Genomic DNA, 17,642 nt, shown 5'->3' with positions numbered 1-17,642 from the left:
TTTGGGTACCACATTGCATGACCGCACAATTGTCAGTTAAAGTCACGCAGTGCCGAGTTGCAAAAAGTGGTCTGGACGTAAAGCAGGAAAATCCTCTGGTCTTAAAGTGGTTAAAGACATTCTTACCCACCGCAGTAGTAGGGGTCACCATGTTCATTTGAGTGCGATATCTCGTGAACCAGTCCTCTGCTGCACTTTCACTGGCCAACTCCCTCTGGTGGCCACAGGATGAATTTACAGCTGGCATTTTAAAATGTTTAGCACCCCCCTGCAGGCACAACAGGAGACTCCTTGTTGCCAGGGGTGACAGCAAACACATTTGCACCGGAACCTGGGCTTGCAGACAATGCCTTTTGCCCAGCAGCATTATTTCCAGCAGTCTTCCATAATGTGGGACAAGAAAAAATGCCATGCCCAAGTTGACCACATTCAAGGCATTGTAATTTGCAACTTTCTCCTGTTGTTATGGGAGATGGCATTTGCTTAGCTGCATTTTGCTGGCTCTTTCCAACACGCTTTCCCTGCGGCTCCTCCTGACGCCACTTGCCACAATCCTTGGCAGGCACACCCCATGTCCACAGACAGCCCGACTGGCCTCCTCTGTGTTGCTACGGGCAACCACTCTCGGTCCTAGCCTTTGGTCAGCCTCTCTCCTGGTACATATCACAGGCTTTCCTCTGCTGAACCCGGTCTCAAGCTGTGACACATTCAAATTTTCCACCACAGCTACTGGTTCATCTTCAGCAGCATAGCCAGGGGCAACAACACCCCTCTCCCAGATATCAATGTCCTGCAGCTCTCTCCTTGTACTGAAAGTTGGCTTGCTTTCTTCTTTGGCTTGGTTCAGTGCTGCCAGGTGCCGCTTGCACCAGTCCATAGCAGACTCAAACATTGGCAGACTCCATACTTGTAGTCACTCCACTGCACAGAGCAACAACAGAAGCACGGTCTCTTTAAGGGGCCTCTTCCTTCCAGGTATAACACCTGCTGCACACACTGCAAAGCACAGGCAGTTTCTGGCAATAGCTCACTGGTTTATGCAAGGATCGTCAGTTTTGCCCGCATCTGAGCACCACTTGTGTTTAGCTTGAGTGCAGAGCCTACCAGTGAGCTTAGTCCACGCAGTTGTGCTGTTTAAGGGCTTGTTGGCCCACTTTTATTAAAAGGAAAATATAAAGAAACATAAGTCCAATAACATAATAGTTGCCCATGCAGGGGTTTCAGCTTTCCACAGAAATAATGTAAAACGAAAAATTCAACGCCACCTGGCTCTCTAGAAGCACCGCTGCGCAGGCTTTAAGCCTCGATCCTCTTGGCCATCTACCAGAGTTCCTGTAAAAACACTGTACCTCCGTTAGCACACTTTCTCCAGCTTCCTTTGCTGTTCCAGCCCAAAGGCTCACCATCTACTTGTACCGTGCAAACATGCACCCTTCTCCCTTGCACACCAGGACTCCTTCGGGAGCGTGGAGCCCAGAACTCTGGTCCTGTCTGTCTTAAAAGGCCCAGATCCACCTGCACAATCAGTGTGCTGGCTGTTCCTAAGACCTGGTCCTAGGATTGGAGATTTCCTCCCACCCAGATCGCTTGGAAATCTCCAGACTCCAGGTCACCAACTGGACTTTATCCACCATAGGGAAAACTGAAAACCCAGTCTTCGCCCATTATAACAGTCCTCCTGGAGCCTCTCAACCTGCCTGGTTGATAATCCTGGATGAAATACCTGCTTGCCCCTAGTTGCACTGCCACAATATATATTTGTATATATATATATATATATATATATATATATATATATATATATATATACACACACATATACACACACACATATTTTATATATATATATATATATATATATATATATATATTTATATTATATATATATATATATACACATACATACATACATACATATACACACACATATACGCAGGGCTTTTTTTCTTAGAGAATAGGTGCAGGTACTCCCCTATTTTGAGTCACCCTTTGTCTCCACTCCCTACCCACCTACGAGCGCTGTCCTTTGGTTCCACCCTCTGCCCACCTCCCAGTACCCCAACTTTTAGTGAATACAGAACCAAGTATCATGTTGTGGTTCTAGGTAATTTATATGGAATTTGTTAATGATAACTAGAAAAGCAGTAAAATAGATCCCCTGGAATCAGCAACAATAGACCCCCCGCCCAACATTAGATCCCCCCCAGCAGCAATAAATCTTCCCCTGCAACAATAGAGAAAACAGTAAAATAGATTCCCTGCAATCAGCAACAATAGCCCCCCAGCAACAATAAATCCTCCCCTGCAACAACGTCCCTCCTCCAATAAATCCTCCCCTGCAACAATAGACTCCCCCCCAAAAATAATAGCCCCCCAGCAACAATAGTTCCTCCAAGCAACAATAAATCCTACACTGCAAAAAAAGCCCCACCCACAACAAAATACCCGCCAGAAACAATAGATTATTCCCAGCAACAATAGATCCCCCAGCAGCCAGCATTAATAGGCCCTTCAGCTCACACCACTGGCCTCAGCACCCCTTTGACATTGCATACATTCAGACTGAGTTCCCCCACGTTCCCGCTGAAAAAAAAGCCCTGTATATACATATATACATAGTACAGTAAAACTGCAGGAAAGGGCACTGGGGGGCAAACAAATGTGAATTTATTTTATTTTGCAATGTATCAGTGTGTTTGGTGTGTTTTACTTTTGAATTTGCCGCAGGTTCCACCCCCCCTGCGAACGTCACGTTGCAGGAGACTAGAGATGGACGAACATCGGCTGGGGCGGTTTGCGAACGTCAGCTGCAAATTTTCTCAAAATTCAGCGAACCGCAAGTTCGCGGTGGGCCCCATTGACTTTAATAGGAGGCGACCTTTAAAAATCTTTAGGTCATATTTGCAGCCACAAAAGACGTACTAGCTGTGCACAAATAGTCCCAGCACATGGACAATGTCATAATAGAAGTATTGCAATTGAAAAAGTTGCCCTAAATTTTTTTTTTTTTTTTACAGAAAAAAAAAATCTTTTTTTTTTCATAAATCCGCCAGAACTGACAGCAGCCAGTAAATACATGTCTAATACATATAGGGTCCATTCACACTTCTGTAAAATGGGTCCACATCCATTCCACAATTTGGCGGAACCTTTACAGACCCATTGATTTTCATTTCCAGTCTGAAAAATTAGGCATTCACAGGATAAAGTAGTGTCGGCCAGTATTGGCCCCAAAAATTAGCCCACATGGGTTTACCTGACAGCTAAGAACGTAGTATTCTGTGGCTGAAGGTACATTAGGCATTCACAGTATACAGAAGTAAGTGTCGGCCTGTATAGGCTCCAAAAATTATCTCACATTGGTTTAATTGATAGCAAAGAACTTAGTATTTGATGGCTAGAGGTACAGTAGGCGTTCACAGGATACAGAAGTGTCGGCCTGTATAGGCTCCAAAAATTAGCTCACATGGGTTGAACTGAGAGCAAAGAACTTAGTATTTGATGGCTAGAGGTACAGTAGGCATTCACAGTATACAGAAGTAAGTGTCGGCATAAATAGGCCCCAAAAATTAGCTCACATAGGTTTAACTGACAGCAAAGAACTTAGTATTTGATGGCTAGAGGTACAGTAGGCATTCACAGTATACAGAAGTGTCGGCCTGTATAGGCTCCAAAAATTAGCTCACATGGGTTGAACTGAGAGCAAAGAACTTAGTATTTGATGGCTAGAGGTACAGTAGGCATTCACAGTATACAGAAGTAAGTGTCGGCCTGTATAGGCTCCAAAAATTAGCTCACACGGGTTGAACTGACAGCAAAGAACTTAGTATTTGGTGGCTAGATGTACAGTAGGCATTCACAGTATACAGAAGTAAGTGTCGGCCTGTATAGGCTCCAAAAATTAGCTCACATGGGTTGAACTGACAGCAAAGAACTTATTATTTGATGGCTAGAGGTACAGTAGGCGTTCACAGGATACAGAAGTAAGTGTCGGCCTATATAAGCCCCAAAAATTAGCTCACATGAGTTGAACTGACAACAAAGAACGTAGTATTTGATGGCTGGAGGTACATTAGGCATTCACAGTATACAGAACAGTAAGTTTCGGCCTGTATAGGCCCCAATAATTAGCCATTCAATGGACATGAAATGCCTTTTATGCCGCTGCATTTAGCAAAGACAAGGATCAGGAATGGTTGTGGGTGGATGGCGGTCTGACAGATATTTGTGGCCAGTGATGAGGAATTTCCATGAAACATGGTCTACTGGTGGTCACATGTGTTGAATTCCTCGGAGGTCCATGCCTCGTTCATTTTTATAAATTTGAGGTAGTCTACACTGTCATGAGCTAGGCAAGTGCGCTTATTGGTCACGATCCCCCCTGCCGCGCTGAACGTCCTTTCGGACAGGACACTGGACGGGGGGCAAGCCAAAAGTTCCATTGCAAATTCTGCAAGCTCTGGCCAGAGATCAAGCCTGCCCACCCAGTAGTCCAGGGATTCATCACTCCTCAGAGCGTCCACATCGGCCGTTAACCCGATGTAGTCGGATACTTTTTTTTTACGCTCCGACATTTGAGCCACAGAAGCCTGCCTTTTTCCAGAACACCGTGACGACGGCATCATGGAAGATGGAGTGTTGGACAACTGTGAGGAGACAGGAGAAGGAGAAGAGGCTGTACAGTGAGAGCATGGAGTGTGGCTTTGTGGGTTCTGACAGTGTTGCTCCCACTGGGCTTGGTGATGGGATTTCAGGTGCCTTCTTAAGGCGGTTGTCCCTAGGTGAGTGTTGGGCTTACCTCAACTTATGCGTTGACTGCAAAGGCTGCAGATGGCAACACTGTTGTCAGCAACGGACACATTAAAAAAAGCCCACACTGCGGAGCCATGTGGCGGCGTCCTGGGAGCGCCAGATGTGACTGTACATGGTTGATGGCTCGTTCCTGATACATTTGCAGTCTGCTTTGTACCTCTTGTGCAATGCAAGTTCTGCCTGCCTCTCCTCCCTATCTGCCGGTCCGTCAGTCCGCCAGTTCTACAAATAATTGGCCAGTAACTGTTGTCACTGTGTGTAGCACAGTTAACACAGCAAAAGAGGCCACATTTTTGCAGGACTAAAATACAATCTTAGAAAAGTATACTGTTAAACAACACCTCACTTTAATCTGTGGTATTGGGGGGGCCACAGGTTTATTACACCAGTTCTACAAATAATTGGCCAGTAACTGTTGTCAATGTGTGTAGCACTGTTTACACAGCAAGAGGCCAAATTTTTGCAGGACTAAAATTCACTCTTAGAAAATTATACTGTTAAATAACACACCACTTCAATATGTGGTATTGGGGGGCCATTGGTGTATCACACGAGTTCAAAAAATTGGCCAGTGAGTTTGGCACTGTGTGTACCAGACTTCACTCAGCAAACGAGGCAATATTGTTGTAGGACACAAATAAACTTGTAAAAGTTTACTTAAATAACACCCCACTTCAATATGTGGTATTGGGGGGACATTGGTGTATCACACCAGTTCAAAAAATTGGCCAGTGAGTTTGGCGCTGCGTGTACCAGACTTCACTCAGCAAATGAGGCAATATTGTTGCAGGACACAAATACACTTGTAAAAGTTTACTCAGACAACACCCCACTTCAATATGTGGTATCTGGGGGGGGGGGGGGCATTGGTGTATCACACCAGTTAAAAAAATTGGCCAGTGAGTTTGGCGCTGTGTGCACCAGACTTCACTCAGCAAAGGAGACAATATTGTTGCAGGACACAAATACACTTGTAAAAGTTTACTCAGATAACACTCCACTTCAATATGTGGTATTGGGGGCCACGGGTTTATTACACCAGTTCTACAAATAATTGGCCAGTAACTGTTATCACTGTGTGTAGCACTGTTAAATTGGCCAGCGAGCTTGGCAATGTTTGTACCAGACTTCACTCAGCAAATGAGGCAATATTGTTGCTGGACACAAATAAACTTGTAAAAGTTTACTCAGATAACACCCTACTTCAATATGTGGTATTGGGGGGCATTGGTGTATCACCCCAGTTCAAAAAATTGGCCAGTGAGTTTGGCGCTGTGTGTACCAGACTTCACTCAGCAAACGAGGCAATATTGTTGCAGGACACAAATACACTTGTAAAAGTTTACTCAGTTTAACACACCACTTCAATATGTGGTATTGGGGGGCCAGAGGTTTATTACACCCGTTCTACAAATAATTTGCCAGTAACTGTTATCACTGTGTGTAGCACTGTTTACACAGCAAGAGGCCAAATTTTTGCAGAACTAAAATACACTCTTAGAAAATTATACTGTTAAATAACACCCCACTTCAATATGTGGTATTGGGGGGGACATTGGTGTATCACACCAGTTAAAAAAATTGGCCAGTGAGTTTGGCGCTGTGTGTACCAGACTGCACTCAGCAAATGAGGCAATATTGTTGCAGGACACAAATACACTTGTAAAAGTTTACTCAGATAACACCAAACTTCAATATGTGGTATTGGGGGGCATTGATGTATCACACCAGTTCAAAAAATTGGCCAGTGAGTTTGGCGCTGTGTGTACCAGACTTCACTCAGCAAAGGAGACAATATTGTTGCAGGACACAAATACACTTGTAAAAGTTTACTCAGATAACACCCCACTTCAATATGTGGTATTGGGGGGCCACAGGTTTATTACACCAGTTCTACAAATAATTGGCCAGTAACTGTTGTCACTGTGTGTAGCACTGTTTACACAGCAAGAGGCCAAATGTTTGCAGGACTATAATACACTCTTAGAAAATTATACTGTTAAATAACACCCCACTTCAATATGTGGTATTGAGGGGCCATTGGTGTATCACACCAGTTCAAAAAATTGGCCAGTGAGTTTGGCGATGTGTGTACCAGACTTCACTCAGCAAATGAGGCAATATTGTTGCAGGACACAAATACACTTGTAAAAGTTTACTCAGATAAAACCCCACTTCAATATGTGGTATTGGGGGCCACAGGTTTATTACACCAGTTCTACATAATTGGCCAGGATATGTTGTCACTGTTTGAAGCACTGTTTACACAGCAAGAGGCGAAATTTTTGCAGGAATAAAATACACTCTTAGAAAATTATACTGTTAAATAACACCCCACTTCAATATGTGGTATTGGGGGGCCATTGGTGTATCACACCAGTAAAAAACATTGGCCAGTGAGTTTGGCGCTGTGTGTACCAAACTTCATTCAGCAAACGAGGCAATATTGTTGCAGGACACAAATACATTTGTAAAAGTTTACTCAGGTAACACTCCACTTCAATATGTGGTATTGGGGCCACTGGTCTATCACACCAGTTCAAAAAATTGGCCAGTGAGTTTGGCACTGTGTGTACCAGACTTCACTCAGCAAAAGAGGCAATATTGTTGCAGGATACAAATAAACATGTAAAAGTATACTCAGATAACACCCCACTTCAGTATGTGGTATTGGGGGGGGGGGCAATTGGTCTATCACACAAGTTATAATACATAAGTGCTTTTGTCACTGTGTGTAGTATTGCTGCAGAAACGCTCAGTCTCACCACCACACCTGTCACAATAATACTACTAATCCACTTTATATGCTTTCTACAATGTATATTATACTGTGGATTACCCCCCTCCCTCACCCCCCTTTTTAGTGCACTGCACAGCAATACCAAAAAAATTTGCAGCCCTTTAAATGACTTTTGTGGACATTAACAGAGCGGTTTGAGTCACTGCTGACGATCTCTAACTGCCCCTACAGCACAGACTGGATACCTGCCCCTATACTGAAGAGACTGTAATAGACCCTATACCGACATTGCAGCACTTTAAATGACTTTTGTGGACATTAAAAGAGCGATTTGTGTCACTGCAGATGACGATCTCTAACTGCCCCTACAGCACAGACTGGATCAAAAAAAATATGGTGATACCACCTCTCTCTACTGCGCTTAGAATCCAAGCTCCCCGACCACACTTCCCACAGGACTCACATATGGCGTCTCAGATGGCTAGAGTCTTGCTGCCCCAAAAGGACTGGGGTAGTCCAACAGTACTACAAGCAATAAGAAACAAAAAAGGGGCGCACCGACCTAGCGCATTATCCTCAATAATATGGCTTTATTTGTAAAACATAAAAATGGCTACTCACAAAACAGAAGTAGTAAATAATCATATCAGGCTCAATCGCTCCAGTGTCAGGAATAGTCCATGCATTAGTATATAGTCCTGTTAAGATGAAGGCTGACGCGTTTCGAGGCTTAGCCTGTTCCTCAGAGCCCCTGATATGATATGATTATTTACTACTTCTGTTTGTGAGTAGCCATTTTTATGTTGTTCAAATAAAGCCATATTATTGAGGATAATGCGCTAGGTCAGTGCGCCCCTTTTTTGTTTCTTTTTGCTTGTAGCACAGACTGGATACCTGTCCCTACACTGAAGAGAGACTGGACCTATACCGAAATACCAGCCCTGAAAAGGACTTTTGTGGACATTAACAGAGCGATTTGTGTGACTGCAGCCGATCTCTAACTGCCCATAAAGCAACGACTGGATACCTCTCCCTAGTCTAAAAAGATACTAGTAGACCTATACCGAAATACCAGCCCTGAAAAGGACTTTTGTGGATCTTCACAGCGCTATTTGTGTCTAGCAAACTCTCCCTCATGAGCACAGCAGACCTCTCCCTACACTGGCAGAAAGCGGAATGTGAAATGGCCGGTCTATTTATAGGGTAGGGGGACTGTCCATGTGCTGGAATGTTTCAATTGGCTGTCCCGTTCCACCTGACGGCTGTGCCATGGGTCAAAGTTCTCACCAATTTAAACTAATATGGCCGCCGGGAACGACGCCATGTGTTTGCAAATTTGGCGGGTAGCGAACAAGCAAAATTTGCCGCGATACGACCGCCGGGCAAACCGCAAAGCCCTCTCTACAGGAGACTTAAGCCGGGGCACACAGAGCATTGGGAGGAAGATCTGCCGCCGCACACCGCAGGGATACATTGCTGGATCCCGGTGACAATGTAAGTAACCCCTCTACCAGGATCCAGCGATCTTCCTAGCGGTACCTTTTGGCACTGAAATTTTACCCCAAGCCACACTCGGGAATACCGCTAGGAAGGTTAAGGGGGGGGGGCAATGTTAGAAACCGCTAAATGGCTAATGCGCATGCGCGAATTAGCTCCTGGCTAATACGCATTAGCCAATGCGCATGTGCCTTCGCTATTGCGCACGCATTGACCTGGATGTTTTGGCACCAAAGAAGGCCTATTTAAAGACAGATGGTGCATTTGCACTTTGCTGTTTTGTCTTCAGCTCTTCTGTGTTCCTGAACCGGCATCCTGTTGATTCCTGTTTGATTCCTATTGACCTTTGACTAGTCCCTGACCTCGCTTGTTTGCTGCCTGTCCTGACCCCGGCTCGTTTTGACTACTCTTCTGGATCCTCCTTGTCTTCTCATCCATCTTTGGACCTTGATCAGTTACCCTCTGGTGGGGCGAACCTAGGGTTCGCGACCTGGTATCCACCTGCAGCCAAATCCATCCTCACCATCAGAGGCTCTGGTGAAGACCGGTGGATGCTTAGACTCCGCACCTCAGGCTAGCCTGTGCTACTCACCTCAGGGGTTTACATCCAAGCTCCGCCCACCGGCAACGGTAAGCCTTCTCTGCACGACAGGCTTCCACCAGCCTTATAAAATAATCATTGGGGTATTTCAAGAAGTGCCAACACTTACCAGTTTTAAGCATTATAGACCCACATGCAGTAACACTAGGGGGTCCACATCGTCTGGTAAGTGTATTCACATTTGGGGTGTGGAACACAACAGATTGTATGAGAAGTCACGGATTGGCACCAATTATTTAAAAGAAGAGCACTGTGCATGGATTGTTTCACTGGATACATGCTTGCTATTCATATTTTGGACATGTAATGTTTTCTTGTGCTGAATTTTAGTTTTGTGCACAGAATTTTCACTGGGCACATGCTTGTAAATATTTTTGTTTTTTCTCACGTATCCTTTGGGGAAAATGTGTTTAATAGTAACACTGTGCACATGATTTTTTTTTTTCATTAATTACATTTTGAGTATAAGGATTATATATATAGAGTGGACACGTAGTATACAAAGAACCCAGAACATGCTTGCTACTGCAAACCTCAGACTTCACAAAATCATCTCCAACAGTGACAAGGTCATGAGAGCCTTTCCTTCTGATGACTATGCTGTCAGTGTGAATAGATTTCAACTAGGATCTGAACTTCCGTTACACAACGCAGTCTCTGACTTCTTTGGAATGTTAAGCAAGATACATTTACATTTCAAGCATCAGCCTGTGAAGTCATTCACAAAGCGAGGAGTTTTGTCTACAGTGAACAGCATTTATGATCCGTTGGGTTTTATAGCACCTCTCACCATTCAGGGTTAGATACTGCTGAGACAACTTACTTCTGAAAGCTCAGGCAGGGATACCCCTTTACCCAAGGAAAAACAGCAAAGGTGGGAATCCTGGAAACAGTATCTAAAACCATTAGAACAACTCCAGATACCACACTCTTACACCCCTGCATCCTTAAGGAATGCCACCAGAAGAAAGATCCATGTCTTCTCCGATGCATCCAATGAAGCCACCGCTGCTGTGGCTCATCTTCGAGCCAGGGATCCCAGTGGTGAAGTGGGTGTAGGATTTATCATGGGCAAGGCCAAGCTCACACCAAAACCTGCACATACTGTACCAAGGCTTGAACTTTGTGCAGCTGTGTTAGCTGTGGAAATTGCCAAGCTTATAGAACTTGAATTGGGTTATTGCTATCTCATCATAACTAAGTTACAGAGATCACACTTTCAATGCTTAGACTGGAGAGGCAGAACAGTGTTTGACAACACCACCATCTACAGGAGCATCTCAAGAAATTTGAATATCATCAACAAGTAAATTTATTTCAGTAATTCAATTTAAAAAGTGAACCTCATATATTTTATAGATGTGTTACACACAGAGTGATATATTTCAAGCATTTCTTTTTTTCAATTTTCTTTCAAAAGGTTTTATTAGAATTTCAACAAATAAAGTGTACATGACAAAAAGCAATGCACAGAGGCCATATGGTTAACAGTATTGAGATAAAGGCATAATAACAACATAATGAGTTCGAAAGAGACAAAGGTGTGATATTGATACATTTAACTGTAAGAAGAGAGTATAAATTGAGCCCAGTGTGGGTGAAAGTGGGCAAACAGTTACCTAGATCATCTTGTTAGTCCTCACAGGGTCCAGGCACCCCCGAGGGGATCTTGCTGTGACCAAACCCGGGGAGATACCTCCTCAACAAGGGTTGGGCCAACCATCCGATTGCCTAGCGGCTGAGGGTTGTCAATGTACGCTATCATGCAAAATATAGAGAAAAGGGGTAGTGTAAAGAGATGAACTAAAGGATTACAGAGGTGTGCGTATTTCAGAGGATAGTCGTAGATGGTGCCGTTTGGGGGGGGGGGGGGGTGTGAGGGGAAGCAAACCTAGTATGAAGAGAGGAGAGAGAGAGAGAGAAAGAGGAGAGAAGAAAAAAAAAAACTTTAAACTTTGATCGTTATTTTTTTATTTTTTTTGGTCTTATGTAATATTCAAATTTTCGGAGATACCATATTTTAGGTTTTCACTAGCCATAATCCTCAAAATTAAAAGAACGAAATGCTTAAAATATATCACTCTGTGTGAAATGCATCCATATAAATTATATGAGTTTCACTTTTTGATTTTAATTACTGAAATAAATGTACTTTGTGATGATATTTTAATTTTATGAGATGCACCTGTATGTGAGCAATGTCAAATCAAACTATTATGCTTTATATATATTTTTTTCAGAAAAACTGCTCAACATTCCTGAGGAACTCACCTTGGATTCAATATCCAGGAGTTTAACTGTGGAGCTGTTTACTTGTAACACCATTTCTTGGATCCAGACTTTACTTTTAGCATCCATCGCTGTTAGTTTACGAATGGCATCCTCTACTGTATGCACATCATCATCCTCATCAATTGTGAATGTCACCAAATGCTGAAAAAAAGATATTCCATAAAATATCTATATTTATTTTATTACCAATGACAATAACTTAAGTGTGGTCCCCCCCCCCTCCCCCATAGAAAAAGACAATGCCTATTCATACTGAAAGGAAATGCATTCAAATTCACAATTGTTAATTTTCGTAGTCTCGAACTACCTCAATACCAGACACTTTCATCCCCTTTCGGCCCAGGCCATTTTTTTTTTCTTAATAATATTTTTTATTAGTTATAAGTTGCATAACAAACAGTTTCAACATTGTAAGTAGAGAATACAAAGTACAAAAGAAGTCATGAGTGAAAGAAAAGTTTGTTTTATTATTCATATTCTCTGAAAAATGGGCAAGAAATCATACATTCAGCCAGGGTATGTAAACTTATGAGCCCAACTGTATATACACATACAGTGCTATGAAAAAATTGATTTTTGTAAAATCTTACCGTAAAATCCTTTTCTCTTAAGCTCATTGACAGACGTAGTCCTCGTTGATTAATAACAACTCGGGTTATACTGCCCTCTACAGGAGTAGGACTAGACAGGAAAGAAAACGTTCTGGCCACACCCTAGGGGCAGTCCCAGAGGGTATATCCTCTCACTTCCTGCTACAGCAAATCAGTTATGTCACAAAGCAGTGTTTAGAGAATTTAACCCAACCCAACTCAAAAACAGAGGGGCGGGTACTACGTCTGTCAATGAGCTTAAGAGAAAAGGATTTTACGGTAAGATTTTACAAAAATCCATTTTTCTCTGTCGCTCATTGACAGACGTAGTCCTCGTTGATTAATAACAACTCGGGACGTCCCAAAGCAGTGCCACAAATGAGGGGTGGGATAACAGAAATCAAAATCCAGAAGGCCCAACCGGAGCCAACCAGAAGCATCAAGGACTCATCGAGCAAAAAGATGAGACCTAAGTGAAAAAACCCAACAAACCCTCGAGGTAGACCAACGGTCTCCTCAAATTGCGGCCTGCAAAACCTTGCAGCCAAATGAGGCATCCGACGATGCCATCACATCAACTTTATAAAATTTTGTAAAGGTATGAACCGACGATCAAGTAATCGCCTTGAAAACCTGGACCCCTGACGCCTGATGGCGGTAGGCCCAGGAAGTACTGAGCGCCCGAATAGAGTGCGCCTTAACAGGGAACAGAGGATTCCGACCCTTACATAGAATAAGCCTGTACCACCGTCTGTCTAATCCATTTGGAGATAGTCACGGCAGACGCAGGCAACCCCTTTCTGGGGCCATCCGTGATCCCAAAAAGTGAATCCGTTTTACGGAACGATTCCGTAGTCTTCAGGTATACCCTGATTGCCCGAACTACATCCAAGGAATGCAACGCACATTCCTGAGGATGATTGGGCTTAGGACACAAGGAAGGTAGCACAATATCTTCATTCAGATGAAAATCTGAAACCACCCTAGGAAGAAAGGATGGCTTCGGATGAAGAACTACCTTATCCCTATGAACCACTAGGTATGGGGAATGGCATGATAATGCAGCCAGTTCTGACACCCTGCGTGCAGAAGTGATAGCCACCAAGAAGGCCACCTTCTGGGACAATGTAAGCAAGGGAATCTCTCTGATCTTTTAAAAGGGAGGTTTCTGCAGAACCGACAAAACCAAATTTAGATCCCAGGGCGGTAAGGGCGCGCGCACTGGCGGAGCTAAGTGCCGCACCCCCTGGATGAAATTCCGCACCAAGGAATGAGTAGCCAGCGGCTTCTGAAAGAAGATTGCCAACGCTGAAAACCTGTCCCTTGATAGTGCTCAAGGATAGTTTCTGCTCAACCCCCTTTTGCAGAAAAGCCAAAATTCGGGTCACCAAATAGGTACGTGGGAGAAAGCCCAACGATTCACACCACGCAATATAAGTGTTCCATGTGCGATAATAGAATTTGCTAGAAGTCGCTTTCCTTGCTTTAATTAGAGTAGGAATAACTGAAGCTGACAACCCCTTGTCCTTCAGAACCTGGGTCTCAATGGCCAGGCCGTTAAAACCAGCGACTGTAAAGCACGATGGAAGATCGGTCCTTGAGACCGCAGATCCTCCCTGAGAAGAAGTCTCCAAGGAGCGTCTGCGACTAGCCTGCCCAAGTCGGCGTACATGGCTTGACGAGGCCAGCCCGGAATTACCAGGATAACTGGAGTTCCCTCCACCTCTATCCTGCGGAGAAATCTCAGCAGTAACTTGAGAGGGGGGAAGACATTCAGTAGCTGATACTTCCCCTATGGGGCGCTCAGCGCGTCTGCTGCGTCCGCTAGAGGATCGCGGGCGCGAGCCCTGTTGAGCCAACTTGCCAACAGATCCATATCCGGGGTGCCCCAATGAAGGGACAGCTGGTGAAGTACCTCTGGATGAAGAGACTATTCCTCTTGATCCAGAATCTGACGGCTGAAATAATCTGCCTGTCCACCCCCGTGATAAATATCGCGGAGAGAACTGGAACAACTGTTCCCCCAATAAAGAATGTTGGCCACTTCTATGGCCACCAGGGCACTCTTGGTGCCCCTTGGTGATTGACATAAGTCATAACCGTGGCATAGTCCGATTGGATCCGAACCAGACTGCCCTGGAGCTGCTCGGTCCAGTAAATCAGACAAAGTCTGATCGCTCTCAGTTCCAACACCTTTATCGGTAACCTGGAATTTATCAGAAGAAATGACTTCCCCTGGCTGAGCATCGGAGACCGAAGCCACCAGACCAGAGCCTCCCTGGTCTGCACGCTCAATCGGATCCGATTGTCCAGGGAATCGGGATTCCGATTTCATATGAGAAGAATCTCCTCTTTGGAGAATTTGGGTATGAGACTGGGCAAACGGTACTGCCTCTAAGGAGGTGACCATCAATCCCAGCCAGTTGACGGACAGCAACATCCGAATCATTGACTGAATCTTCTGGAGTTTCTCCGCATGGAGAAACACTCTTGCCAAGGATGTATCCAAAATTAGGCCCAGATAGTTCAGTCTCCTGGTGGGAACCAGAGATGATCTTTGGGAAAAGCAAGGAAAACGCTGATGTCCTGCAAAAATGGGGATATGAAGATAGGCATCCTAAATGTCTATGGACGCCAGGAAATCCCCCTGATGCAGGGAGGCCACCACTGTATGGATGGACTCCATCTCTTCCAAGACCAGAATTGGACGCACCTAGCCCTTTTTCCTGGGCATTGTGAACAGGTTCGATTTATAGGTGTGCGCAGCCTATTGCATTAGGGTGTGCACCCCAAAGTTTAAATACACATGCATGTGTTTGCCTACATGTACATGGCCCCGATACATTACTCTCCCTGCTGGCAAAGTGAAATAGAAGTGTGTGGCACTTCTCTTATGGCAGAGCAGGTCCGAGGGAGATCTTTCCCATCTCCTCACTGGCAAACAGAGCGATAATGCTAATGTGCCCTAGGTGATTAGGGTGTGTCCGGGCACACCCGGCACACCCTGTGCGCACGCCTATGGTTCAACTAGAACTCTTCCAAGGAATGAGAACTACCACTGCTTGTTGCATCAAGCTGTTCCCCGCAAAGCTTTTTAAGCGACCCGGGGATGTCGAATATTGGAAGGGAAGAATCGCACCGGTGGAAGTGATCGAAACTCGATCTTGTATCCCGACCATATGACCTTGCGAACCCCTTTATCCGGGATTCTGGACAGCCCTGGATCCGAAAACCGGTGAAGACGTCACCCCACCCTAGAGATGGGTGGGGCCTATTCTGTCAATCCAATGAGATAACAGTGGCTTTATTTAGTCTGGAAATCGGTGAGTCCACTATTGGTGGTACCGTCCATCTTTGTAATGAGGGATTCCTCAAAATTATAGCGCCTATCAATGCGTTTGGAAATAGCAGGGGCTCGTTTATGGAAGACCCCATTTGGGCAAGGGAAACCCTTCACCATTTTGGTAGGTTTGCTAGTACCAAAAAAGGAATATGAGTCTCAGCTACCTCTGCCGGTGTAACCTCAAGATTCAAGGTTTCCTGGCAATGACCAGCTCAGAATCCGTATCTGAAGTATCAAATGACATAGGGGTAGGCGGGGGTCGCTTTTCTTGACCCCGTCCCTGACAGGCTACCTCCACCCGGGATACCAAAGACTCCAAAACTGCTGATAATGCCTCATCACAAGTGGGGTACTGGAGGGTCCTGCGGCCACCCCGAGGGGATCAGGTGGGGATACATGAGTGGCAGGGTTAATGTAACAAGACACTTGCCAGCAAACACCAAAAAATTAATTGCAAGAAAAAAACATTTTTTTTTTTTTTAAACTTAGTCCCCCAGCGCAGTAGCGCCCCTCAGTCTACCTGCTTGGACCCCTCAGAAAGAGAGAGAGAGACCCCAAGGCTCACCTGATGCACAGAAGTTTCTTATCAACCTGCTTCCAGCACTGTCTGTTACAGACAGGAAGTCTTTGGCTTGCTTTCCCTGGGCCAAGGAGGCGGCTCCGCCCCTTTACACGCCTTCCGGCGCCTCCCAATTACTCCACGAGGTGTTTGGTCACCTCAAACATGGCCGCCCCCATGTTGGAGACACGAGGCTACGCCAATATGGCGGCCTCGTGCGATCTGCAGGAAAATGGCGGCGGCCTGTGTAGGATAGCGGCGGCTTGCAAGCGGCCTGCGGGATGTGTGCATTCGGCCTGTGCGGCCTGCGGAAGTGCCTCAGCCTGGAAGTGACCGGCTTTCTGGAGGGATGGCGATCTGTGGCTGCAGTAACTCAGGCATAGGCATCGGCCTGTGTACACACTAGACAGGTAGGATACCTCTATACCTCAATAGTAATGCCTTTTAGTAGTCTGCCACTGACTTCAGTCACCCTTACAGTCATATACTGACTTTAGATAGTCAGCTCCCAAACCAAGCCTCCTGGTTTCTATTCACAAAAATCACACTCAAATTGGGGGATCTGTGACCTGTTATAGGATAGAGGGGAGACCCAGAAAACCAAGTGTCCGACCATCCCAGAGAGGGGCCCGCGTCCACCAACAACCCGACAGGGGGAGAGGGGGAACATTCTACTCACCATACCGGAACCAGGCGGGCGCCAACTCCTGATAGAACCCCTCTCCACCGGGGTGGGGGGGCTGTCGACCAATACGGACGCCGTGACTCTGTTGGTCATTGGCGTCCAGGCGAGACGTTTAACTCACAGGGTCAGTCCCCGTCCAGTGGGACTATGTCGCGGCCGACCCAGCGCAGAGCTATGGCCTGCACGCGCTCGTAGGCTGAACTGGGGTGACCACTGGATCTCAACATCCAGCCCGTCGCCCAGTTTCAGCGTACTTGCTTGAAGATCTCACAGGAACACTGGAGAAAAAAAGCTGTCTAAAAAAGTATTTCTAAAAAAAAATCTTGCCAGGACCGAAGATCCTAGCAAGGAATCTAGGTCCTTACTCCTAACTAGACAGAAAAAAACTGATTTGCTGTAGCAGTAAGTGAGAGGATATACCCTCTGGGACTGCCCCTAGGGTGTGGCCAGAACGTTTTCTTTCCTGTCTAGTCCTACTCCTGTAGAGGGCAGTATAACCCGAGTTGTTATTAATCAACGAGGA

The 17,642-nt window shown here is 45.3% G+C and overlaps 1 protein-coding gene across 1 annotated transcript in view; it reads right to left on the bottom strand.

Moving 5' to 3' along the window:
• EPS8L1 (EPS8 signaling adaptor L1) overlaps window positions 1-17,642 on the bottom strand; it is an 892,485-nt gene that overhangs the window by 510,841 nt on the left and 364,002 nt on the right. The window contains exon 4 of the mRNA XM_082273475.1: window positions 11,922-12,083. Coding sequence (XP_082129601.1) covers window positions 11,922-12,083 — 162 coding nt within the window. The remainder of the gene's footprint in view (window positions 1-11,921; window positions 12,084-17,642) is intronic.

Source organism: Pelophylax lessonae (assembly GCF_965119305.1).
Source record: "Pelophylax lessonae genome assembly, chromosome: 12".
Classification (NCBI taxonomy): domain Eukaryota; kingdom Metazoa; phylum Chordata; class Amphibia; order Anura; family Ranidae; genus Pelophylax; species Pelophylax lessonae.
Note: the sequence above shows the minus strand (reverse complement) of the source record. Positions and strands in the feature narration are given on the sequence as shown.